Below are 27,965 nucleotides of genomic sequence, written 5' to 3'. Positions count from 1 at the left end.
TCCTTCTTTGTTACGGCAGGATCTCGTCAAGAACCACCTGATGTACGCTGTGCGTGAGGAAGTGGAGATCCTCAAAGAGCAGATCAAAGAGCTGGCTGAGAAGAACAACCAGCTGGAGAGGGAGAACTATCTGTTGAAGAACCTGGCCAGTCCGGAGCAGCTGGAGAAGTTCCAGTCTCGCATCCCGACAGATGTGCTGCTACCCCTGGATAATCAGAGCACCCAGGTGACCCCAGACCAGCAGCAGCAGCAGCAGTCCAGCAACCACAGTGCTGGCTCTGCTGTATAAGTGGCTCTGCCTTGGGGCGGGCAGAGCCACTGTCCCTTTACAGTAATGGACCTCCATTTAACGTCAGCGTTACAAAAATCGCCGCCGCCGAGAAGCCTTCAAGACAATGAAGGAATGGCATTGGGGCTGTAAATGACAGATGGGACATAAAAGAACAGTTGACACTGATAAGCACAAAACAGAACTTGAGACGCTCTGACCGGTGCGGTGTCAGGCCCGTCCTCCGATACCGTCCAACTCTTTGTCGTAGTCTCTCTTTGTAGACAAAAGTGCTAAGAATAGAGAGAGAGGGCTGACTAGACACCGACGAGCGCTTGCTTTCAGACAAAGGGGGGCTTTCCCTGCCAAGCCGAACCCTTCCAACAAGCACCCTTTGCTCCAGAGAGAGGAGGGGTGAGGAGGTGTTGATCGGGCTGGCCCTGGCTGCAGGTGCTAACTTGGAAAGTGAGGGGGGAGGCTACTCCCTGCTCACCCAGTGTAGACCCATCTGAGATGGTCCTCCAAGTCTCAACGAGTAGAGCCCCATCATGTGGATTTGTTCAATCTCAAAATACAAGTTTCAAGGACTCCCAGCTTCACATTTCAGTCACGTAACAAGGACTTTTCCTGTACCTACAATGTATTACTCATGTGTTCATGTACATTTAAGCATAACAAAATTAATCAACAGGATAAGCTAAGGCAACAGAGGTGAAGGTTAATGCAGTATAGCCTTAAGCTGGTGGATCGCTGCAGTAGACTTATCAGTATACTGCAATGATTCATAAAATGTAATCTTGTATTGTCTGCAGTTGGGGCTTGCTGCTTATGGGGGAAATTAATCCTGCTATATCTTCTGTTTTTGTTTATGATTCTGAACAAAATCAGTTGTTTGTAAAATAGGAGCATTGTACATGGTCTTAAAAAGATTATTTTTTTGTATACTTGTGGAGGCGGGCAGGCATATCTGCCCACCTAGTTTGCCTAGCTCTTCACAGTAAAGGATGACTACATTGTGCATAAAACTGAAACGTCCTGATGTAAACACAGTGGGGATGGTGAGCAAAGCAGACACCTGCATTTCTCTCGCTGCAGATGCACTCCTGATTTTCGCAGCGTCGTCCAGTATCTGGTCTGTTCTTTGCTCAGATGCCAACTTGAAAACGATGGCATGACAACAGTGCCTGTCCGTAGTAAGAGAGGAAACACATTTCCACACTGAGCTCTGTTGTTGTTTTCTAGCTACCAAAGACTTTTTTTTTTGTTTTTGTTTTTTTTTTCAAGAAGGCGAGCAAACCAGGACCATGTGTAAAACTTCACAGGGAGAAGTTGTGTTTGTAGCTAGTGATGTGTTCTATGTGTTTTGTAAAGATAACGGTATTGTTGCTGTAAAGTATCCATAAAACAGTTGTTGGCTATGGTGTTTGGATACGACTGCACATTTGCAATAAACCTTATGTTTACACAATAAAATCCACTGTCTTTTGTCCATTAACTGCACCCATATAGCTTCTGCTTACTCCATGCACAACAAAGACATACATAAGAACCACTATCAGATTAAAAATTCATTCATTATCAGCTTTGTAGTTTTACAAAAATATGGAAATTCAGTATCTGGATATATCAAGACCTAGACGAAACAGTAACCCTACCCTCAAGTATGGGTAATTAATGGGGAGTAACATTCATTTTTTTGGACAAATATAAGCATTCGACTGCATCTCAAACAAAACATCATGTGCCGCTATTACATAATGTCGAGTTTTCTCATGCTTAACGCCCTAATGCGCTGTAGTTCAAGGGGAATGTCACTGATACCAGATCAGATTTGTTTTTTACATCTCTCTCAGAGCTATGTTTTGGAGTTTACCATATTCTGTGCAGCAGAGAGATTTATTCACTGGATATCCAGTCACGCAAGGCAGATGAGGCGGCTGTAACAACACCCAGGATGATTTCATTTTCTGGTGCTGAGACAAGAGAACCACTGTGAAATCCCTCTCATTTGTATTTCAGAGGAAACAACACGATGTCTGTTCGCAAAACTAACCCTGCATTCTTGGAAGTTGGAGCCACTCCATCACAACATCTTAGAATATATGTTGATTTCTATTCAGCTTTGTGAGCCTTGTGTGTGTGTGTGTGTTTACAAGCTCAGCCTGACAAACAGCATGGGATTTGTAAGATACAACACAATATTGCAGTGAGCCACAGGGCTCTTCGGACAAAGTTGCTTTTAATTTAGCGTGTAGGCTCTGCAAACTCAGGACCAAGACCAACCTCACAATCTGACTTGTTTTTAAGGGGGAAAAAGTTAAAATACTAGTACATTTTTTTTTTCCAAAGTCAAAAACAGGGCGACCACTAATGATAGTGAGGTAATAATAGCTATGTTTCCAGAGCATTGGAATCTGCCAGAGTGAAAAACAGTTTGTCCTAGTAGCATTTCCCTTCAGACAGTTTGGCAGCCAGTCAGTGCAGCCTGTGTGTAACTAGATATTTTGTGGCTTCCCTGGTGCGTAGACCAGGCTCACATCCATCTATTGCTGAGAACAGAACCACCACCAAAGATCAAATAGCACAAGAGTAAACACAGTGTCTTCCCTATTGCTCACTTTTACAAATGAAACCCAGCTCTCTCCCGGTGTGTTGTGTCAAAACAACTGTGTGAAACCAACAATCCTGATCGATAGACCTGCTCAGAAATGTGGTCTGCGTTTAATTAGTGGTAGGATGGATATTGACTGAAGAGGACATTTGTTTAATGTGGCAAAGAGGAGAGGGACAGGCATTTATTGGCTCTTTTACACAAGTTAATTGTCTTTCTACTTCCCTATATAGATACCTGAACACTTGGTGCATGTCAATGAAAAGAGAGGCTGCAGGGTCAGCTAGAGCAGGATGTGATACTGTAGGTTAATGATACTTATGCTAACAGCTAATGCAGCCTCAATCACAGTGGAAAAATTCACCAGGCTGTAAAGCTAGTCTACACACGGCGCAGGCTCTATGCACTCACAAACAATCTGAAGACAATTAAAACTTTGGCTCGATTTCCTATTTTGTTTTAACAGTCGGTTTGTCAGTCTATTTTGGGAATGGATTAGTCACACTGTGTCCTAGAATCACTTCAATGCATGAGGGCTATTTATCTGAAACAAATTCACCATGAATCTCAAGTCATGGTTCACAACACCATGTTTGCTGTTTAGGTTGCTCCATTGTTCTTGTTTATTTGTTCCCTCCACTTACCTCTGAAAATGGAGTTTATTTCAAAAGGCACAAACATTGATGATATATTGAGCGAGAGCTAGTCTAAAATGTCTATTCTTACCTCACTGAGACACATCTATGTGGATGTGGGAGAATGTTTGAATGAAACTTACAGTATGTAAGTCATTTAAGCACCTCTAGCCAAGGTACATAACTAAAGTACATAACCCAATTTTCAAAATGTTTTCTGTTCTATCTTTCAAACATTCATATCACCCCGGGTTAAAAGCTGACTAGCTGATGTGTAGGACGTGTTCGCATTCATTCAGTTGTTAATGACTAAAGACAAGCATCCATTTTTGGTTTCTGCCTGATTGTTTAAAAAAACAAGAGCACAGACGATCCAAGTCAAAGCTACAGTAATTCAGACATAAAGTACAGTTAAATATTAAAAGTGTAGGAGAGACTTAGTTATGGAATTAACCTTTTGATTGGAGCTTGCTTGCATCCAGGAAGCCTAGAGAGGAGTTTGTGTCGGATTACAAGTGTTATGCAATGAAAGAGAGAGAGAGAGAGAGAGAAAAACACATCTGTTTCAGCTGGAAATTCAGGGGTGGTGCTGGGATAAGTGAGAACCGCCTCAATGTGGTTAAGTTCGCATGCAGAGGAATAATTTAGTCTGACTGCTTTTCATGCAGACATATACAACTTGTGTGTCCTCTGAAATGTCAGCATATTCATCATGTCAACATAAAAGTTAGAGCCGAATGAAACAAATGTCAGATTCGTGCCGTATGCAGGATTGTTATGCAGTGCTGTGCATTGCACATTTCCTGTAATATGAACAAAAAGTCACTCTGCTTTCCAGAAAAGTTGCTCAAAAGAGTTGCAAATTGTTGATAACAGCTGATTAAGTAATACAGAAAATGTGCCATCATTGCTTTCTCACATAAGAGAACATTTTACTAGCTGCAGGGGTGCAAAACCTTACACAACTTGAAACATTACTGCATTAATGTGTTCCCTCACAACCCTTATTTATCTGTTGACAGGACAATGTAAACCATTACAAAGTGGATGTTAATGTTGACCTCTGAAAGAGAGAGGGGCAAAGAACAGAAAACAATAAGATCATGCAAGGGTTGGTTTGATCCTGTCAGAGCCAGAGCAGTTTATTGCTGCCTTAGTGACCTATTACAAATTTGTAGTTGCATTTTCTTCAGGATGAGTATGCATAGTTATCATCTTAAGTACCTCAGCTTAGTTAGACGTGTTTATTTTTTGCTGTCTGATCATAACCATGTGGCAGTGCTTCACCCTTATGATGTTGAATGGACAAACTCAGACACAGAACACAAACAGACACAGACAGATAGATGTTGAGTAATGCCTAATCAAATTAATCCATTGATAATCCTTTGTATATCTCATGTAGCCATGTTTGTCCTCTTACATGCTGCATTCTATTTTTATCCAGTTTACGACAAGTTGGGCTAAACAATAATCCTCTAAATTGTCAGCATCAGAAATGAGGTCGAGAGTTGACGTGAGTGAGGTTTTTTGGCTCAAACTTTGAAGTGGGCTATAAGTGCTTGCTCTATCAAGTCTTTATCAACAGTCATGACTCTCTCTGTGTGGTAAAAAGGGGGTTTTGCATCATATATTGTATGCAACTTGCAATGCTCATCTTTGACCCATCAATCTCCACTTGTAGAAAAAAAGACTTCCATGCTGAAAATTGGCTGTTAAAATTCATCTGTTTTGCATTTGAAAGGTCACAACTGATGAATATTTTGACACATTCCTCCCGGATGTTAAATCATTGCTGATGCTACTTGGGAGGATGAACCTGATGAACCTACGGGAATTTAAAGTATACGCATGGGGGCTGAGTGGGTCAAGTGTCTGGAGTTTGTCATGTTTCTAGAAACCTGACGTAAACTTGAAAATGTTTATCACACTTGAAGAGGGGATGACCTCAATCCAAGCTTTTGGCTGGACTTATCATGCTGACTAAACATAGTCTCAGTCTGTTTAGCAATAACTAAACATAAAACAGGAACGAACCACTCTTAAAATATGCTCTTGCTTATCTGTGATAAAACGCTTTTTCTGAGAATCTTGGATCTAAATTCTTTCATCTAATCAGACTGTATTATGTGGGGTCATTTTACCATGATGAATTGAAAACACACATTAAGTCTGAATTGGTTGTATTTCAGAAAAACTGCATTTGATTAAACATGAAAAACAGCAAAATTAAAACAATACAGTAAGCATTTCAGTGGCTTAGGTCTTGGCTATTATGAGTGATCACTTGAGAACCTCTTGTTTTTATTCATGGTGGTGTCGGCTGTGTTTGTATATCAGCTGATCAAAGCCACTCTTGGAATGTGGTCAGCTCAGGACATCTTATTCATAAAGACACAAGGTCAGAAGCCAGTGGTTTCGGATTTACGGCGATACCCCCGTTCATGGCACCACTGCACAGCAAGAGCCTGAACTGAAATGAACACAGACCCCTACTGTGCACAGACCCTTACCCTAACATGTGACACATGCAAGGTCAAAGAGGAGATGATTGCGTAACCTGCACATTAAAAAAGTACATTTCCCAAGCTCTGTTCCTCCAAAACAGTGGTTACCAGTCACAAGATTGTCTTCCTGATTGCTTAGCGAATTATGACACAGAATTTCTGTATGATAATCATTAAATCAAACTAAACAGACAAGGACTTTTTACTTCTAAAATTTAAAATAGGGCATTGTGGTTTGGTATAAATTGTTTTTGGGGTTGCTGACTCTAGTGCAATTTTGTATCTTGTTTTTTATGGGAACTGGGTGTGCCCTTATGTACACAGATTTTTAGCTGGTAGAAATCAAGTTCATTTGAAGTGCACAGAAGAGCCACATTGTTTTTAACACTGTGCTGTGCAGCTATAATTTAGGAAAAGTCAGTCTTTGATCTATATTTAACTTCTTGTATATCTGACGCAAGCTATAAGAATGCGAGTGAACATAATAACAAATGAAGGATGTTCAGTTTTTTGTGGGAATACTTAAAAGCTGAGGGTGGTTGCCTAGACTTGAATAAGCCTTTTTAAGTATGCAAAGATAGCAAGGCAGTTTACTGTGTTGAGTTTATGGAACAGTTTACGGCAAAATGTTTATGGTCATATTACTTTCTACCACAGAGTTTGCAAAGGATTATGCAACTCTCCCTCCTTCATTGTGGTCTATTTGTGTGACTGTGCCTTTTGTATGGTAAACATCCCTCATCCTCTGTTCCAGTTTTGGCCCATGTGAAGAGAGTTGTCAGTGGGCTGCAGGAAGTTTAAGATGTAAACAGAACAGGAAATGAACTCCAGACAACCTTAGGAATACATTTGTGTTATAAAGAGATGGTAGAGGATTCTCCCTTAGGCTGGTCATACACAAAGATAAACATCATCATTAATTAATAACTTGTGATAAAACTTTGAATACTATCTGTCACATATGAAATGATCATAAAACATCATGGTCCTTGGTGTAGACGAACTTTTAGATGATAAAATTACAGCATCAATAGAGAAATGTGATACATTTTAATGTGCAGGCTTAGGTGAGATTGCTTTCCTTATGCACGTGTGAGCCGTTATACCTCCCTGATATCAACACAACATGTCTAAATCCAGGTTAAGTCTGTTTTTATTATGTGCTGTGGGGTGGAGCTGACTGAGCAGCCACAGCAAGTCATGTCAGGACTGAGGCAAGCATATCAGAACAGTGGAAAAAAAAAAAAAAGATAATAACAATCTTAATACTGTTACGGTCCTATTTATGGTGGTATACACCCATTTCTGATAAATCATACACAGAAGGGGAAAACAAAACCAACTGAAAGAAATCCAGTCTGTTGAATGCAAAAGCAGAAGAAGAGTGCTGCTGTTTGAAATACTGCTTTCTTAAAACTGATGTTGTCCAAACATATTTCTCTCTCAATATGTGGCAAATCATGAGATACAAATGTTTGTTTTCCTCTTACAAGCATTTCTTGACTTGTCATAGTGGGAAAAGCACAAGTGTTGTAACTCAGACATCATTAAAGGGTAGGTTCACATTTTTTACAAGTCTATCTTAAAACAATACTCACATGCCCTTATATAAGATTGAAACAGTTTATGTAGAGTGTAACTGTTTCTCTTGTCCATACTGGGACAGAAAAGATTCCTTCCTAAAGTGATTTCAGTGTAAGTGATGGGGCACAAAATCCACAGTCCTTATTACTTAAGTTTAGCTGACACTAATATGAAGCTTCAGCAGTCTGAGTTAGTCAAATCAGTTTGGTTGTTGTCTTGTTAGTACGAAAGTCTCTCTTTGTGCTTCCACAGACAGCGCCGTGTCATGTCAGAGGGATAGTAACAAAAAAAAAATACTTAAAAGACTGTAACTTTGAAAGATAGCCTCTTGATTTGACTAACTCAGTCTGCCGAACCTCATATTAGCTTCAGCTGAACTTTGAAATGCAATTTCGCACCAACTGAAGACCATGGATTTTGTCCCCTTCATCACTTATAATGAAATGATTCCAGGGAGGAATCTATATAGGACCAGTATGGACAGGAGGAACATATACATACATACGGGCATGACAGTATTGTTTTAAGGTAGACTTAAAAAAAAAGTGAACCTACCCTTTAATGTTATTATTTACATCTGAGAAAAAAAGGTGTTTTGCATTTTAAAACAGTAATGGACACACTTGGCAGCATAAACCATATTGTAACAGCTTTGTAACAATGTTATAATTTGGGAAATATGAACAGTGCAAAAGTAAGGTTTCTTTAAATAAAGACTAACTTTGGAACATCAGTTGTTGTTTCTGCTAATGTTCATTCTCAACAACTCACCAGATACTCTATAGCATGATGAAGAATGGATGCTCCAGGTATTCTGAAACACTGTCGGGTGTAAATAGTGAGCAGGGTCAGTGAGGTGTTGAAATGGCAGAATGGAGATATAGAGCAGTCAGTACTGAGTCTGACCTATTGACTTTTTGACTTGTCGCACCAGGAGAAGCACAGGTGTAACAAATAACGTTAACGATGGCTCTGTTCCATCATGTGTCCCAGTAAGCTATTCCCGTCAACCTTGCACAACACCAGGGCTCTGGATCTGACTCACCTCAATATAATTAAGTCATTGGAGATGTTATTAATTATACCCGCACTTTTCCTGCTGCGACATGTCAAAATGGCTGCTGTGGAAAATGTTAGTAAGCTTAGAGAAGAAGATGTTTGAGGGGTCAAAAAGGCAGACGTTTATTAAAGACAATAACAATGTAACAACAACAATGTGACAAATACATTAATCAGCAGGCGTTCTCGTTGTTAAACTCCTCCTTATGCTGCAGGATTCCTGCAGTCAGACTGAATGTCGTGTGACTGAAAAGAATTTTCTACAGTTATAGATAAGATTGTTAAACACTGTTAATGTCTGGAAAAAAGTTTGTCTCAGGCTCCGTGTTTTTCAGAAACACAATAATCCATTGTGCAATGTGAAGCAGGTTGGAATGGGAGAGTGTTATTGTCATTAGTCTTTGTCACAGTCACACATTTTCATTGTTGGTTATAAAAACATCTGTGGAATTTGGCTAAACGTGGCATGAGGAAAACAAAATATTGATGGAGCCTGATTTTCAGTGAATTTTTGATATGCTCAATAACAAAAACTGCCTTTAACATATGAGCTCAGTGCGCCACTTCTTTCTTATGGCTTAAATGTGTTTTTAAGCGTCCCGTCAGCTTGCAGTCTTGTGACCACTTACAGTTTCCACACAGACTTATAAGAAATACACCAGGGAGATGTTGTGGAAAGAAGAAGCTGCCAACTCAGCAGAATTTCCCTTCCCCAGAGCCTTCCAATTTCTTAACTCATCTTGCTCAGATGAGTTTCAAAACTACCTAATGAAATTTTGTCACCTGTTGTGACCTTGGTTGCGTGAGCCGAACTGAGTAAGTCAGAGAGAAAGTGGTCCAACAGGCTGGAGATAGACAGTATCAAACAAAAAAAACATTTGACTTTGTACTTTCCAGTCTTCTCTGAGGCGTGTCTGACATGTTGACGTCTTAGAAGTGAACAGGAGGCAACAAGCATGTCAAACAGGTGATGCCAAAAACTTGCGCAATGTTCAGTCTGACACCTCTACACAAACAATATCAGAATGAAAAGACATTACATAATGACCCAGTTTGATCCAGTCTTTGCAGGATATATGTCAACCAGAGGCCATGCTGTTCTTTTAGACACTACAGCACACACGCCTATTGACCTGAATTAATTGTAAAGTTACAATAACATCTTAATTGGTTTAATCAATCCTTTTACTTTTTTTTCTTATGGTTCAACAAATTTCCTAATCATGTTAATAAGGCAAGTCTTGCCATGTTAAGCTCTCTCGCTCCCACATATGTGTAATTTACAATCAATTTTATGGGAACTGTGACTTTTTTCAGGAACTGATAATGTTTTCGATCTTGGTTTTGTATTGAGTTCTAACTGTACACATAATGATGTTGTCATGATGTAAGTAATTTGGTGTGTATATATATATATATATCCTGCTCTTTGTCATGTTGACCATTTCCTGATGACGTAGGGTTGAAATGTTGCCTTTTTCAGTCAAATAAATTCTGTGCGAGCTAAAAACAAGTGTGCAGACACCCTACTTTGTTGTGCAGCACTTTGTTAAGTAACTTCCTTTGTTTGTAAGCTCAGCTTATAAGGAGAACTCACCCTTAAATCATATATTTAGACACATAAAATGGAATCCTATAATTGCACACCTATAATTAGATCATATAATTGCACACTGAGTAACAGACAGAACGGAGCGAATCGGGGGCATCCTCTAAGTTCACACCTGTCCTGTCCTGCTTCCATTTTTGAAGGCAGCCCCTTTTGAGCTCTGTTTGGATGGTAGAACAACATGTTCTCTAGTGGTTTATTGCCTTCCTGTGGTTTTCCGGGGTTGTGAACTTTATGAGTGTTGCTTTACAGCCGTTTAACCTGTCCCCAGCTGTGTGGAGCTATTGTGGATCAGAAAGGATTGTTTGCTAGCAGGCCAGATCATTATATACCTATATCGGTAGCTAAATTGTTATGTTTTTTTTAAATTACAAGTCAGGCCACCCCTGTTTGTCTAGCTCGCTTTACACTTCTGTTGCATTCCAACAGTTATTCACTACAGATGCTGCGTCTTCTGGGGGCGGAGGTTTCATACATAACCTTTATATAACATTGCAACAAACAACATAATGATAGGTATTATTGATTTTCAGGACCAGACCAGCCATGATCCTAAACTTCATCTTGCACTTCACACTTCAGAAAATAAATTACAATGTATAGATTTATCTCATGCATACATGAATGCAAAGTAAATCTACATTAATTCTAATAAAAATCTGTTGCAAATCTGCAGCTATGACAGAGGGTACAGAGTGTAGGTCTGATCTGTTACTATGCAAGTTAATATGTTGGAATCCCTTCCTCAAACATATATGAAACAAAACATCATAACTGACAGTTTTCATTTGCTTTAGGTTTAAGCCTTGTGGGTCACAAGGGAAAACACTCATGCCATCATGAATGAACGGTATTATATAGTAATGCACTGAACAGAGTGAGGCTTTCATCTAAAAAGTTGCCCCTCGCATGATGTCTTAATTAAGATTTTTCTATTTCCATAGCGTTCATATTTACAATTTTGCATTTAGCTGCCATACAAACATTCAAGTATGGTTGATAATCAATCATGGAAGCAAAACATCATGACAGCAGCGTATGTCTCCCCTGAAGATTAATGACGCACAGACTGTATCGTTGTGCCTTTGAGCTACTTTTGTCACCTGCAGCAGTGGTATGTACTTTACTTCTCACTGCTGAATGTAATATTTAACATTCAGTATGAATGCAGTTCCTTCCTTCAGGGAGAAAACTAAAAGTGACAAAGACTATATGTTAATATGTGATGAAGAGCTTGGCTATGTGTATCTATTAGTAATTGAGTCTGCATAGAAAATGGAATTCATTATACAGTGTATAACGTGCATTTTGGCATAAATGTGTCACTGCTAGTGACTGATTATTTATATGACATGAAAGAAAAAGTGTGAAAAGCCTGAAAAAAAACCACATGAACAGAAATGAATAACTTGAGATTACTGTTCTTAGATTATATGACTTTATGGGTTCATGGTTTTCATGCAATAATAGTGATAAATTGTGATTACATCTATCTACATCTTCATCTAACCATTATTCTTTTAGTTATTATTTATAATAATGGTTGATCAATGAAACACAATAAAGGTTAAAAAAAGTCAGTCTGCAATGCCTTTAATTTGTTGTTGTTTGAGTTCATTTGCGAAATGAATGTGTTTCCGTGGAGTAGTTCACACTTTGTGTTTGTTACGTAACACGCTTTATTGCCAGCGACAACACTTAACACATTCACACACATGTACTGAACCTGAACCCCAAGTGTACAACAGCATGTAAACACATGGAACTCTCTGTGTTATATTACTTAAAAGCAATTATACTGATATTCTACTGCTGCAACACCTGCCGAGTGCTTACAAGCACACTGAAATTATATAATAAATATCAGTCGATGAGGCGACAACTTTTTGCATCTTGTGCTATAGAGAATGTAACAAGATCAAAAAACCTTACATTTACATATCAAAGGTATTCAGTTTTTGCATTTTTTATAATACATATGTACTGTATTTAAACAGTATACTGAAGTACAACAATCAATATACACAAATATACATGTGGAATAGTAAAGGTTTAAGTTAGTTTACCAAAAATAAAATGATGCAAACACTAATTAAAACACTAAAATTGCATAGCAACTACAGCACGTTAGTCAGCGTCATTAGCTAACAAAAGCCCATAAACAACAATTATCACATTCACCAATTCAGAATAATTTATAAAACTGCTTGAGCGTTTTAAACTTTTAAGAAATATGTGGCACTGCGCTAATGCTACTAGCATAATATATCAATCGTAAACATGTGCATGTCCACAGCCTCTTTGACCAGTAAATCATTTGTCAGCAAGTGGTGTCGGTGGGCTTTGAGGCTATGAGGTGTCGATTTGCAGAGGAGACACATCAGCAAACAACATTCCCAGCTGCTTGGGTTCAGGTGACTCGACAGCCTAAGAGAAAGAAGGCCAGACAGATAACACGCCGTTAGCGGAGTGGAGCGTGAGGCGCTCGCAGCCAGGGTATGATGGGTTTGACAGGTTGCTAGCAAGGCAGAGACATTCATCCTCCCGCAAGAGGCACATATTGTACATACTCCAGATATTGAAATAGACAGCGCTACATTGCAAAATTCCATTCACGTTGAGCTATCACTAGTAGTCGGAGTGCAACTGTAATGACTGAACGTACAGAGAGAATACCAAATGTGTGTTTTACTGGAGGAATGTACAGATTCAGCAACAATGTGTCTGTTGCTGTGGAGTGGTACATCAGTTAACATCATTCCCTCCATTTAGCATCATTGCCTATTTAGGCGGCGTTGTGGTAATCCCTCAGCCTTCCAGACAACATTTGAAGAGGTGCTGAACATTGTGATCTAATTCTTGGCATCATTGGAACCACAGTTACAGACGATAAGGTTAAGAGTATAAACATAACTTGGCCTGGATTCAGGAGTCTCACCCTTGCTGTGTTGCCCTGCAGATTAACGGGAAAGGCCGGAGGCATCGTGGTTGTGGCATGGAAAAAGGGTGACACACACATGCACAGGTTAAAAATAAACTGGGTGTAAGTGCTTTCCTACACACGCATTAAACTCAAACACAAATATGCCCCAGCAGGATCCACCACATGCAAACCGAACACAAACAACCAAGTAAGCACAGCAACACACAAACAAACACCCACTCATGCATACACACTGAGGCTTATGCAATGGTTATTATGCAGAAAGGTCACCCACATGCTGCTCCTTTTCTATGGTATCAGGAGTTGACCTTCACCTCTGACCGTCAGTCTTGATTGTCAGACAGGAACTCATTCAACTCCAAAAACATTCCGTTGGATTTAGGAGATCACAGGGTTTTTTGACTAATACGCTGGATATACCTGTTCAGTTTAAAAAAAAGAAAATTCCGCGTTAATGCTTTGATGGCTTAAACTGCAAAGAAAACTTTCATCCTTTTAAGTGTTCTTTAGAAATGTGGGAGGTGCGGCAGGATGCGCTACAAGAAATACCCAAACTGGAGCTAGAGTCTGTAAAAAGTAGAGAAAAAGTAGAAATACACCAAAGGTCTGTCTGTTCAAATATACATGACACATACACACACACACACACTGACACACACAGACACTTTAGGGCTTTATGCAAGACTCACATTAATGTGTAAGATTATCCCCCGCAGCACATTCTTTACAGCTTCAGATCACATTAAGATGTTCATTACCGTGAAAAGGTAGACGGCTCCTCGCTGTGTCATAGTGTCTGTCCATCACAACAAACCTTCATTCAGAACCTTCATTGTTTGAAGTGTTTTTAGACGGTGTCTCAAGTAGCTATTACACACACTGAATGCAGGCTGACAGTCACAGTAAACCCCTTCGCCGTGACAGGCACTTACAAATTTCATCATGTTCTCATTGTACTGTGAAGTGGTGGAATGAGAGTTAAATAATGGGTTTCATGTTTCTATTAATCCTTGTTTTCCAGCTACTGTGTGGAAAGACGGCTTCAGTGTGATCGGGTTGTTTATTTAATTCTTCATTGTAGCTTGTTTTCCACTGTTTTGATCTTGTGAGATTTTTCATGTTCTGTTATTTTTTCTCTCAGTAAACTTGTAATTTAAAGCCATAATTACTAAAATCTGTTTCATACCTGTTAAGTTTTATGGCCTATAGTTGGTGGACAAATTTGGTTTGTGCCTTGGCATCAAAGGTTCCCCTTATCTTGCCACAAAATGAAGGGATTACTTCTCCTGAATTGCTTCTATGCTTTTGGGAACTGAATATAAAGTCAAATAAAATCCATTTATATAGCCCAGAAGGTTATTTGAATGCTCAGAGAGCTTCACAATCTGTAAAGAATACTACAGAGGCTATCCCTAGACCTTACACTCAGATAATAATAAAAAAACAAACAAAAAGGAGATTGAGATGTTTGGAAAAGCATAAAACTCAAATCACACTGGAATTCTCAGGTAAGTAGGAATTTATTAAAGTAAATTTAAAATTTAAAGTTTAAAGTGGAATTTAAGTCAGTGTGTCAAATATCATTACTTTGAAACATAAGGAGCTGAGTTTTCTAGCATTTCTAAAGAATAAAAAAGAAACAAACATTATAATACAAAAACCTTTTTCTTTTTTTAAAATATTAATGGCGGATGAAAATTTTACAGTTTCCACAGTTGTGACTTAGAACCATACAGTACGGCTATTCTTGATTTTTGCCGTGTCGGGCCTTGTTGTGTCTGTCTTGTGTCGAGGACAAATACGTACATAGTGGCAGGTCAGACCTTGCTCTCTATATTTAGGTAGTTTGTTCCCAGGGGAAAGAAACACACTGTTCAGAGCAAACAATACACATAATGTACACACACAGACAGCAGGTCATGCACACACAGGCTCGTGAACCAATATACGCTGCACGTGGAGTGAAGAGTTCCACGAGGAAAAAAAAAACATCCTGCACCAGTCGTGTACCTAAACTAAAATATCTGAATTTGGTACTTTTGAGGAAGTTTGAAGAACTTTTACTTTACTGGAGTGTTTTCCACTATTTTATACTTCTATTCCAATTGGAGGGAATTTGTATTTTTTACTCCACTACATTTATTTGACAGCTGTAGGTACTTTTCATATTAGGATAAAAAAAATAGTAATAAAGTTTAGGATATTTTGTTGAAGAAAATACCAGCAATAATAGTTGCTTACACATTGATGCATCAGTATTACCGATCTAACTATGTAATATATAATACTGGACACTTTTTGTGCAGAACAAGTACTTTTGATACTGTAGGTACATTTTGTTGCTAATACTGTTGTACTTACTTTTGAATGTAGCTTTACTTGTACTGCAAACTGCATGCACACATTTACACATACACACACACACACACACACACACACATACTCTTGACCCTGCTATCAGCTTGCCGCCTTTCTTCCTACGTCACTAATAACTCACCACACACCTTAAACACGGTTTGATAACATGGTGACATATCATGAACTGGTCGTATCACCTCATAAATAAACCCCCAGAGATAACCTCGGGCCCCACTAATGAATTGGACCATTCTAGCCAGGGGCATAAAAGTGACAGCTGCACATGAGAATATGATATATACTGTACTCAGTGCCTGAGAGTTTGTGGCTTCCAGCACTCACTGTACCTTACTGTACTGTACATTCCGAACAAGCTGGATATAGATGCATCTTTGTGTATGTTAGAGGCCAGATCGCGTGTTTGCTTTGCTGCAAGACTTGCTGCCTTTTAACGCAGATCTCTTAGTTAACCTCTTTAGATCTGCCAAAAGTGCCACTTCAGCAACTTGAGTGAAAAATCAGTTATTGAAAATTGAATGCATGTAATGCAACTATTTTAGTTTGTTATTCCTGGGGCTAACTTCTAGTGTGGCTGATCAATTCTTTTTCTTTTTTTGCATCAATGTCTTTGAACTCTGCAAATCCTCTCATCTGCTTTACTTACTGAGTTTTTTTTTTTTTTCATATGCATACCCACGGTGCCCTCCAATATGTCTTGTATGATTATCATCCAGTATATTGGCAATAACTATGTGATTGAATGCAAAAACAAAAAGACATAAGAATACATAAATCATATCAAGACTACAAACTTGCAGATACAGGCGTATAACACCAAAAAAGAACAGCAAAATGATTTTTTTTATTGATATTACTCATGATTTATATCAAAAGATATGATCACAGTTTATCGCCGAAATTGTTCCAGACACACTAACAGCAGTCAAATAGAACATAATTCATTGGGTGACCCTATGACTCCTGAGCATCGAAAATCAATATATGTGGTAATTTTTAAACATTTCTAAGAACAGAGCCTTGCTAGCAAAGACAACCTGTACAGAGAGTGATACCAGGCAGGTCAGAGCCCTCACAGTTTAACACGTACAGCAGTATTTGGCATCAAGTACAGTAGATATCCTGATGACTGGTGTTGTGTTTGTTTTAGGCGGTGACTCACCTCTGGACCAGAGAGGCAGGGAAAATGACAGGGCTTTTGTCTGATTTATTGTGCTTCTCTCCCTGATGCAGGCCAAGGCCAGTCAGTTTAATACCATGGATTGATACTGACATGTTGACCATCAGAGGGAGAGAAGATCAGAGAAGATGGGAGGAGACATGCTACCAGGTCACTTCTGTTTGTGCTTGTTAGGCTTGTCAGCAGAACAAATGTGTGTGTGTGTGTTTTTGTGGCAATATCAAACAGTGATAAAAGATATGTGAACTGATGTGTTGATACAGAGCTGTTCGCTTATGTAAGACCTGGCATTTTGGTAACTGAGCAGAAAGAAGAACGACCATGACATGATTCAGCATGTATGTGCAGGTGTCAAAGTACAAACTAGCACTAAAAACTTCCTCACACTTTTCTCAATGAATAACAAATACGTCAGCATGGTGTTTTAACCGACACATTTTGGAATGAACCCACATTCTTTTTGCACGAACAGAAGGGTGTGTTATTCCCCTAAAAAACAACAACACTAGTTTTGTTTTTTGTGAATAATGTCAAATGAGTTCCAGGATTCTTTGCACAGATTCCAAGAAACATCATGTCTGTATCACAAAATAACATTTTCCAAGGGTGTTAGGCTTGCCTGTTGCCTTGTCAAGGGAGATGCAGCATGAAATAGCCAGCATAAATCTTATCATCTTCGGTGGTCCATGCTGTTTATAAGCTCTAAGCAGAATGAGATTGCGTTTTTTTTCAAGGTTACATAGTTGAGGACTTTGCTGAGGCTTAACATTGGTCACTCTATATTTGGTCTTGGATGAGGAGGTCAAACAGAAAAAGGATATCTTTCCCATGCGTCTCATAGCAGGCATAACTGGAATTCAGATTCTTATGTAAGACAGCTTTTTCATTTTTGACTTGTCACGCTTTGGAAGTGCAGTTCCCTCCCATATTTGATTACACTACTGAAACCAGAACCCAAGGGAGGTTAGGTTTGTTGATTTAACTTCATGTTTTTCCTACTTTCAGTTCACTCAGTTCACTCTCTCCCAGAACAGCAGAACATTTTTTTTGTCTTAAGATCTCTATTGTGTCCAGCTGCCAAAAGAGAGAAAAAAGTAGACTTTTAGACGGAGGGCTTTTCAGTTTTGTGTATGTTCTAAAACTGACTTCACAGTCATTCATTCAAAACAGCCCTCCTCTCGGTTGAACTCCAGACAGCAACCGTTTCGGGGGAAGGGTATTCAAATCAGTGAGTTCCATCAAGCCAATCAGAGGGTAGCATGTTGTGTGGCCAAGCCTGTGTTGCATAACTTCTGAGGCAGACAGAGGTGAGAGCAGACTGTCTAGCTCTGCAGACGGTCTTCACACGCAACGCTCCCCAACCAGAGGGTTTGTGTACATACAATATGTGTGTGCTGAAGTGTGTGTGCCTTAGTCTCGCTTACTTTGCTGTTTGCTTTGATTCCCTGCCTGAAATCCACCGCAACACATATGCACACAGTAATTATGTCTTTTTTAAGGCCATTATTTAGGTCACTGCAGTATGCAACTTAATATATATAACTATGTTTTGTTAGCCATCAAACTGTAGTATGTGCTGGCATCCTATACATTAGATTAACATGATTTTCATATGAAGTTCTGCAGGAAAAGATGTTGATAATAACAATAATAATGTGAACATTGTAACATCAAAGGATCAAAGGATAAGACAGGATATTATGAAACCAATGATCAGGTATGACGATATGTTTACAAAGCTATTTCAGGCTATTATCTTTATAATAATATATACTATTTTCTCAAGCTTTTCTTTCTTTTTCCTTCAAAATTCTTTCTCCAGATGTTGTAAAACTTTGTAAAGTCTGTTCTTTCCAAAGTGCCAAATAAACAAAATTTATTCTTACAATAGGACAAAGTTCTAGGAATATTAGCATGTTTCAAGGCCCTGTAAACATGCTGGATGTATTTCTAATTGATTCTTTCAGCTAAATACATATGATACAGAACATAAGTCAAGCAACAAATGCAGCTGAGGTAAATCAATTACACATACAGGAAGCGCTCCATTTTTCTGCTGGTCAGGATATAGGGCCATTCTTTGTATCTGTAACTCATTATTTATATTAAAACTGCTGAATGTTCTGCCCAGTGTATACTGGGACAGGATCTACACCCCTGTGACTAAAAAGAACAAGCACATAAAGACAGTGAATACACATTATACTGTAAAACTGATATATATGTGATACTGCATGGTTGACAATACCTGATTCTTGGGCCTCCCAACTAAGGAGCTAACACTGACAATCAAAACTGCTTTTCAGGCAATTGATCGAGCAACATTTTGCAGACACAAACATACTGTAAGAGTATAAGATTATATAGTATTGTATGTTGTCATACAATACTATATAATCCAAAATCCAGACTACTTTCTGAAGCATTATATGACAATACTAAAGGTTTTTTTTCTTTGCCATTGGTGGGTCTGAGCTGAGGTTTTCACACAGAAATAGAATCAAGAAAAGTCAAGCGCATAATGTTTATAATAAGACATTAAAACACAGGAAGCCATTGACTGTGCAGTAAAAACAACTTATGGAAAAAAATACAATGGCTTTTCATATTCCCCAAGGAACAGGTTTTGTCTGTGTCAAAGTCAAACAAGGTCAAGGAAACGGTAATGGTCCTGCTTCTTTGTCTTGGTGACCCGCACATGTCTGGGGAAATGCTGTTGCACGGATTGTTCATGTAAAACTTCATAGTTGCAAGAATTAACAGGAGCAAACATATATTTGTACGTAGATGCAGGTGATCAATTGGTTTTAAGAATGGTTGTGCTCCGCAAAAATCACCAGTGACGTCAATCAGTAGGCCTGGTGTCTCTAGATGGAAACTGGAAGTGTTGGAGACTCTTGGTAGCATATATCAAACTTGTAACTGACACCTCAGTGCGAGACAATTGAGTTTCAATTTCACGATAATCCCTCTATTTCCTGCTATCTGAGATATAACAATAGGTTCTCACAGTATCACAGAGATGAAAATAAACTGAGAGAAGATTTGAAATCTTGCTGGCTTTTCCTGGTGCTGCCTCAGCTGCGGCGCAGAACTCACAGAGCTCTATTCAGGTCTGACTGTGCGTTTTCAAGGAGTTTCCTGAGGGAAAGCTATTCTGGCTCACTGACAAGACAAACATGCTTTCTCTCTCTACTGTGGCCACAGGGACTTGTGGGCCTGTAAGTTGGACAGGAAGGATCACCAGCCTACTTCTGAATGTTTTCCTGTCAGCTGTCAAAGCACAGGTCGGTCACTGAAGAGTGGGTCAACTCCCCTTAAAATGTGAATGCAGAGCTGAGCAAGATTAGGGACCAGCTGTTTCCTGTATCTGAAGAGCCTTTGCATGTGAGGGCGATACCATCTATCTTCAGATAGTATATATGGGGAGTCCTGGTAACTGAGCAAGCTAATGCTCAAACAAACACACACAAATTTCCTGCATATAGAGCAGAATAAAACCCTCTGACAAAGATTTCAACTAAAACTGAACATTGTACACTTATATTACATTATATTTTCATGTGTTCCCATTATTTTGTCCATCCTGTGTACAGTATATTGTATGCTTAGCAGATGCATGTACATCAGTGCTGCGTGGTAACATAGTAACTTAGACACCAGCTCATGAAATGATAATGCACTTTTATTTAAAATGAACTTTGCATTTTTGCATTAATAAACATTTAACTCTACATATCTTTTTATTAATGTCATCCATTTACATTTTTGGCATAATTCATATTCTGAAGTTTATGAATATATTTGTGCTCACAGCCTTTGTTTCATTTCATTTGCACTTTTTCTTTTGCCACCTCCATTTACGTTTCCCAAAGCATATTAATTCAAACTCTCAAATTCCCCGATGATAAATGGAATATTCAACGCTACTGACTACAACGCCAAATATTTGTCTGATGATTCAATGCTTGGTGGTTACACACAGGAAAAGGTTAGTTAATGTGTCACTTGTCAGTATGATGAACTCATCATAAAACCATTCACTATTGCGCTAGCTCACCTGTGAGTAGTTTCACGTCTGTCTTAGATTATTTTCTTTTCATTATCAAGGTGGATCTCTTGTTCTTCTTCATCTGCAGTGATGTGACATGATCGGACTCCAGCGAGGTTGTAAACTTGATACATGTGAGCTACATATCTGCATGACATTCAAACAGGAACACAGGATATACTTTTACACTTCCACTTAAAGTTATGGCATGTGACATTCTGCGGTGTTGGATCAACTGACCTACATTTATTCACATGTAACCTCACACTAATCTCTGGCTCTGTTGGTTTGTTTTCAGGTCATGTGGATCACAGATGAGAGAACATTCCTGCTGTCCATCGTTAGGTTAAATGTGTTTGAAGGGCGCCAATGTAGTGTGGATATGAAGAGTCTATGTCTTCTATATGGCACAAATACAATAGACAGATTAAGGTCATGGTTTCATAACTTGCTCTTTTTTGTCTTCCTCCAGTGTCCCTGCATTCGTTCCTCACTTCGCTCTGGTCAAACCTTATCAGTAGGTGGATTTAGAACTGGTGCTTTCCCAATATTGGCCTCCAGACTAAAATAATCCATTTACCAGAGCAGAGATCAGCTTCTATGTGTTCCCGCCAAACACTTCATGTGTGAAAACACTGGCATGTCTGGACAGTTTATCACTCATAAATGAAAGAAAGCCAAACAAATCAATGTGTCATCACACTTACTGGTTATTCCAGGGTCCTTTTATGTCTTTTATCTATTGCAACCACCATTTTCTGTCAATAAAATACTGTCTGGATACTGATGCTACAAATTATATAAAAACCTTTACTGTAGGATGAATTTCAGTGTTCCAGATTAGGCTTTTCAAAGAGAATTACTATGTGAAACTAATGAAGTTCATTTGATAACACCCCAAGCAAAGAAAACATTTTGAATACTTCATAGGATGATAAGGAGCTGATATGGATTTAAGCTTCACTGGGACCAGCCATTACATGCTGGCACAAACAATAGGAGCTCATTCCCAATATTCTCTGCCTCTGTGTATAATCTGATCCAAAACTTGAAAGGGGATCAGAGCAAAGTTTACCTCTTTCTAAGACCCTGTGTAAGACGCTCAAGTGTGCTTACCATTGCAAATAAGTTCATTTGTAAATAACTATGACATGTTCCCATGGTGCTAAAGGACCAATCCTGCACAGCGCTTTCTTCATACTGCAGCCCAAGCACTTTAACCTTCACCAGCATGCACACATATGTACATATGCTGCATAAATGTGTACACAGATGAATACTACTGATTTGGTCACGTTGCACACATTTATATTCAGTTTTTAAAGTCAAAGATGGATCTTTAATTTAAGAATACATTCTGAAAACCACTGTTGTTAATTGACTCTGGTTATATGCATATCAGATATCACTATGAAAGAGAGAAACATTCTGGCTTAATTTGGCGTTGAATGCATGCAGAGTTTTATACCTCAATTTAAATGATTTTGCTGGTTGTGAAGAGTAACACCACAGATGTTCAAAGATGACGCCATGGTTTTTGGATGCGACTCAAACAACCTCAAAGTTTCAAAGTCCTAAACACACTGACATGCATCTCATTTATATACCTATAAAGCTAGTCAATGAACACAGCTGCTGAACTGGCAGAAAGCAGTTTTTTAATGAGTTTTGGATCGAACACGTGCACGGTAAAGGGTTTGTGTGCAACCAAAGTCTGAGCAGTAGTGAAAGTGTAATTTCTCATCAACTTTACAGCTTTTTTACTATTCACTATATAACTAATTGCCAAATCTAAATTGAGATACGGAATCCAATGCACTTGGAGCGCTGCGGTAAAAAAAAAAATGCTTATGAAAACTGCTCTCCTGTGACCTACATCGACGATGCTGATGGGAATTGATGTGAAGTTGTCACGCTACAGACCAACTGTGTGCACAGTGCAAAGAATGTCATCCTTGTTTAAAATGGCACTGCATGCTACTGGAGTCTGCCCATGTAGAAGGGTTCTCACAATACAACAGTGGGGGCTCTTGTTCATACTGGCTGTGACTGCATCATTGGGAGGTACTGATAGTTGTCTGATAATGTCAAATGCTAGCTAAAGTGTCCCATTGCGTAAACTGGGATGAGTCACTGGCTGACTATGCATGAAGTGTACCTTTGTCTTAACATACAAATAAACAAACAAAAAGGCAAGAAACTGAACAAGCTAAGCATTTGCTTTGGTCACAACATCAACAAATATGATTTTGTTGCAGGAATGTTGCATGAATCCTAATAGGTCACAGAAAGTGACAGAAAAACAAGCCGTATTCAGCAACCTGGATGGTTTGCTGCAGAAAATGGTGATGCTGAACTTAAGTATTGTAGTGCCACATTAACATGACTTTTACTTGTTTACTCTTTACTCATTGCCATTTGATATCTGTAGCCAATATACTATAGGTGTACACTTGTAAATGTTGGCTGTTATATCACTAGGTACTTTACTGAGAACATTTGCTTGAAGTATAACCTGAGAGGTGGAAAATAATGTCATTGTGATGATCATTAGATAAACTCAGCGGAACAGGAATTTTAAATTGTGTTTCACACCACTGATCAGCACCATAAAATACATCCAACTTCATTAATTTTCATACAAAATAACCTTGCAGGAATTTTTATGCACACAGAAAGAGAGAGTAAGAAACTAAAATAGATTTAATATGTTCCTCTGCAATGACATAATGGGAGTTTATGAGAGTATATTTTATTTTCAGTTGTGGCTAAGTGCAGAGTATAACCTCATTCGATTATATAATAGCTTCTATTTCTACTCGTGGAGCTGTGGAGATTAGCCAAATGAACGAGCCTTTTGGATAGTGGGGTGCTTGTCAGAGGCTGGTGGTGTTGGGAGTTTTAGTGTTCACACTTTGGTCTGTGGTCATTGAAAGAACAACTTGCACCATTACCAGCTGTGGATAAGTCTAACCTGCTTTGCACAGTGATGACTGCCAGATCCAGATAGATCTGGATAAGTGTTACTGAAGATGATAATTATGTCAAGTTTACTACACTTGAAAAATATTAAACTTGAAAAAATACAAACTTTAACATTTTAGCAATGTCAGAATATAACTACACGGCTTCGCTGAGCATATTTCCACACGATAACCTGTGTCTGAGTTTTTAAATGACCTCAAGTAACACTGCAGCATATTGTGTTTGTAGAGTTGCAAACTTCAGAGATACTCTTAAACTAATACAGCGAAAACTAAAATAAACACAATATAAAATTCAGAAGTCTTGCTGTGCTCACTCTTATTCTCCCGTCAGGGGGTTTCAGGGGTACAATGATATACTCTCAACCACTGAATCAGAGCGGGGAGAGAAAATCAACGACTATAAAGAAAGAAAGAAGACACCTCACCTCTGTGCCTCTGCTGATCTTTTCATACGTATGAAGCAGCAGGACACCGTGTTATATTCGCTTCATATTTTTCAAAACAAATTCTTCTCAAAACAACATATACTGTGCTGCGTGCCGGCTCTTCCCGCCACAAAGAGCTCAGTTGACACATGTCTTCCATTCTGATGTAACATCTGGTGGTCCAGCGCTGAGGGAAATCCCATAATTCTCTGCAGAGGAGAGCGCCCAACGCTTCCTCTGGGGCTTTGGTCTGTTGATCTAGCAGGGATTAATGTTCTCTTAAGGAAGCCGGGGATCTGTAATTTAGTAAAATACCGCAAGTTAATTTTAAACCTCACTGGTGTTTTGTGTGTTGGTGGCCAAAACAGCAGTGACAGGCTAATTGTTTGAAATGTAAGGCCTTCAAAACCCCCCAATCATGTACTGTGACACCAGTAAATTGCACACTGCAAAATGTTTACCAATCTGGCCAGTCTTTGATCACTATGTTAAAGGACACCATGTAACGCTGTATAATCCAGCTTTCCCTGGACAGAGGACTCTAGTTGGTAGTGATATATCCACGCCTTTCTTTCTTTATAAAAATGCCCCAAATAAGCATCTTAATTACTGTTTTCTGTTGCTGTTTGCAGTAATAAACTCAGTAATACCACCAATGACATGTTTTTGTCACGTTCTTTATTTCAGTATACAGAACATATATAAAAGCAATCTACTAACTAGCAATAGTAGATTATACCAAAAGAGGTCATACTATCTGTAAATTGTTATTTGGTCACTGCACAGAAGATTTTTTTAAGCTTCTACAAGGAAAATTGCTGCTACGTTTATGTGGTGTGTACTATTACATGTCTTTTTCCCATGCAGACTGCAGCTTTGCAGCTTCGCCTGGAGTGGCACACAGAGGGAGACTGCCCTCCCTGACTGTTTCAAGGCCTCACCGGCTATTTAGACAGCTGCACACATCAGCCTGGTCTTAACTATACTCAAGGGTTATAGCAGATTAAATAAATCAACTGCATTTGCATAGCTCATTGCATAACAGACACCTGATCAAAAAACACAGCGCGAGCCGGGTTTTATAGGTTCATTACAGTAGTAGAGATAATCCATCTGCTTGTTTCAATGAGCCTAAAAGGAATTACTCTGTTCTGGCCACCGGCTCAGGCCACACCGACACACTTTGGACAATAGCCACCAGGCACTGAGTGTTTATCAACTTTGTCCAGCTTTTGTATTGAAAGAAGCTGTGCCAGGACTCCTGGTGTCACACATCTGTGCTGAGTTGGATTTCCACAACTGACCAAGGCGTGACCCACTTCCCTCTCCTTTTTTTTATTTCTCCCTCTGTTCAAAGCCTGGGAGAAAGATTTTGATTGAATAATGTCCAACTGTCATGGATTAAATTAAACAGCTCAACACCTCTGTTTGCTCCCTCCTCCCCCCATTCTTGTGCTTCAGTACACCAGAGCGCAAACCAAGCCTTTGGGGCTCAATAACTTCTATTCTGGGATACTGCTGGTTTGCTTTCGTGAGCAGTGGAGGAATTTCTTAGTCAGATTTTGTCCGTTGATTATGGGTTTCCCTCTACCACCGTTACCAAGGAGATAAAAGCGAGCTGAGACACACAACACATAGCTAGCGACAAAGACACAGAGAGATGTGAGAAACTGAAGGAAATGAGGAGTCATCCCTGTTTTAGTCATTAGTTCTAAAATAGCCCACCCAAGGAATGACTTACGTTTAGTGTCACACACTGAAACTAGGTGTGGATGATGGAAAGGAACCTAAACACTGGGATATGTGTAAGCGCCGGACGACGCAGGATGATTTATTTTTTTTCCTGGGTGTGTTTCATCAGCAACTGGGGTCTATTTCACTTTGCTTCTTTTTCATGTTAGTGCAGACTGACGTGCAGAGCGGAGTTTAGCAGAGATTCACTTGAAGCGGTCTCTTGGGAGTGTTCTCTGCTCTATAGATAGGAGGATGGCTGCTGATTACCTAACGGGAAGAGCAATGAGCTCATTTGTAGACGTAAACCAAGAGCTTGAATCATATCTAAAGTTGGGTTAGTGGGTGACGGCGAGGAAGTACACCCACTCAAAATAAAACAGATGTACTTATACAGTATACTCAGACAAATACACTCAGAGTGGCTTTTCATAAATAGCCTGACTGGAAAGTAATTGCTCAATGTCAAGCACAGACCCTGTTTATGAATGACATTAAAGCATGAAACTGTATCAACTTGAAAATATTCAGCATTCCAATATCGTCTTTGCACAGACATGAACACAAATACTTTTACATGCTATGTATGATCACACTGAATGTTTTTTTCAGATTTGCATGACTAGATAAAATGTCATGCTTTCATCCCAAGTCAGAGCTTAATGGGGCACATGTTGTGCCTTATGTAAGTCACAAACATACAATGAATTCTAACATGACACAGATCACATGGGTTTAAAAATAGATGTTATTTAAAGCTTGTACACACACACACACACACACACACACACAAGCATGCATGCATGTATACAAACACACCCATATTATATAGTATATAGTATATTTATTCGCACATGGACAGAGGCACACATACACACACAACATCAAGCGAGCACTGCGAGCACTGATATGCAGTTATCACAGGCTTAATGGAACGGCTCGCATCAATATTCTATTTCAATTTACAAATCACAACACAATTACGAAGCATCGCTATTCAACTGACTCACTTATTCATGCTTTAGAAACATAACTTACATGCAAAGTATGTTTATCAGCAACCCAATTAGCGCTGCGATTGAGCAAAAGATTAATTAATAATGACCGACTTTCAGTTCTATCTCCAGACACAGTTGTTTCTGCTGTTTGCACATTCTGACTGCAAATGTACTGTCTTCAGGACTGCTTCACTACACAGCAGCAATAACAAGGTCTGAAAATGACCCACATGCAAAAGCTATTAGTAACATGAAGCTTTAGATATCGCAACTCAGACAGAATACAGTCCAAAGTTACTCTTTCTAAGCAGTGCGGGCATTAGCTTTTGCATGTTTAGACTCCAGTGTGTAAATTACATGTGCAAATTCACCTACAGTTGCATAAAAATGGGCCATGTATGAGAGAATAACAATTTATATAACATTTATCTTCAAGATCAAAGGTTAAATAATTATGAATATATCTCTCTTTTTTATCAGGTGACCTTCATGCTGTCAGGCATCAATCTGTGTATGGTCCTGATAAGAATTAGTCAGGGATTATACTGTATGCTGTTTTCTTTTCTCTTCTCTCGTGTATCACCTTATATAAACAGTCACATTGCCTTACATTAGCAGCAAGTGAAGAGGCAACCTCCACAGGCCTCCAATGAGCCAGAAAGGCATTTTCTTATACAAACAGAAGACACCTGCTCTAATAAGATGAGCATTAAAATGTGTGGATGCTGCTTGGCATACCTTTAGTTATGCAACTGACACTCTTGTCAAAGTGCACGGCCTTGAACAGTTCTTTGCCTGTGTGTGGTGTGTCTGACTGCAAACAGATGGGAATGTAAACACAAAGGGGTAATGTCTAGTGCTAAACACACAACAGGATTACAGTGGTTGCCTTGAGAAAAATACAGGGTTTGTAAATGAAGTTGCAGTTAAAGTCCTTTTCGTTTTGAAGGGTGGGTGGATGGATGGGTAATTAGGTAATGACAGCAGCACAAGCAGAGAA

The 27,965-nt window shown here is 39.1% G+C and overlaps 1 protein-coding gene and 2 long non-coding RNA genes across 5 annotated transcripts in view; 2 read left to right on the top strand and 1 right to left on the bottom strand.

The window, feature by feature from the left end:
• tsc22d3 (TSC22 domain family, member 3) overlaps positions 1–1,736 on the top strand; it is a 35,853-nt gene extending 34,117 nt beyond the window's left edge. For both annotated transcript variants that reach the window (XM_044363091.1, XM_044363092.1), the window contains exon 3: positions 20–1,736. In XM_044363091.1, coding sequence (XP_044219026.1) covers positions 20–289 — 270 coding nt within the window. In that variant the 3' untranslated portion in view covers positions 290–1,736. The remainder of the gene's footprint in view (positions 1–19) is intronic.
• Positions 1,737–11,885: 10,149 nt separating this feature from the next.
• LOC122990578 lies at positions 11,886–14,546 on the bottom strand. The gene is made up of 3 exons (XR_006405412.1): positions 13,492–14,546; positions 13,212–13,226; positions 11,886–12,700 (listed from the first exon to the last, which is right to left on the bottom strand). It is a non-coding gene; the product is annotated as an uncharacterized LOC122990578 (long non-coding RNA).
• A 1,010-nt stretch (positions 14,547–15,556) lies between these two features.
• On the top strand, positions 15,557–25,000 carry LOC122991103. Of its 2 annotated transcripts, none has more exons than XR_006405532.1 (3): positions 15,557–16,923; positions 19,981–20,958; positions 21,123–25,000. It is a non-coding gene; the product is annotated as an uncharacterized LOC122991103 (long non-coding RNA). The 2 variants fall into 2 exon arrangements; XR_006405531.1 differs by lacking the exon at positions 15,557–16,923 and having other exon boundaries at positions 18,597–20,764; positions 20,884–20,958; positions 21,123–24,999.
• Positions 25,001–27,965: the final 2,965 nt, after the last annotated feature.

This window comes from Thunnus albacares, chromosome 10, assembly GCF_914725855.1.
Source record: "Thunnus albacares chromosome 10, fThuAlb1.1, whole genome shotgun sequence".
Classification (NCBI taxonomy): domain Eukaryota; kingdom Metazoa; phylum Chordata; class Actinopteri; order Scombriformes; family Scombridae; genus Thunnus; species Thunnus albacares.
Note: the sequence above shows the minus strand (reverse complement) of the source record. Positions and strands in the feature narration are given on the sequence as shown.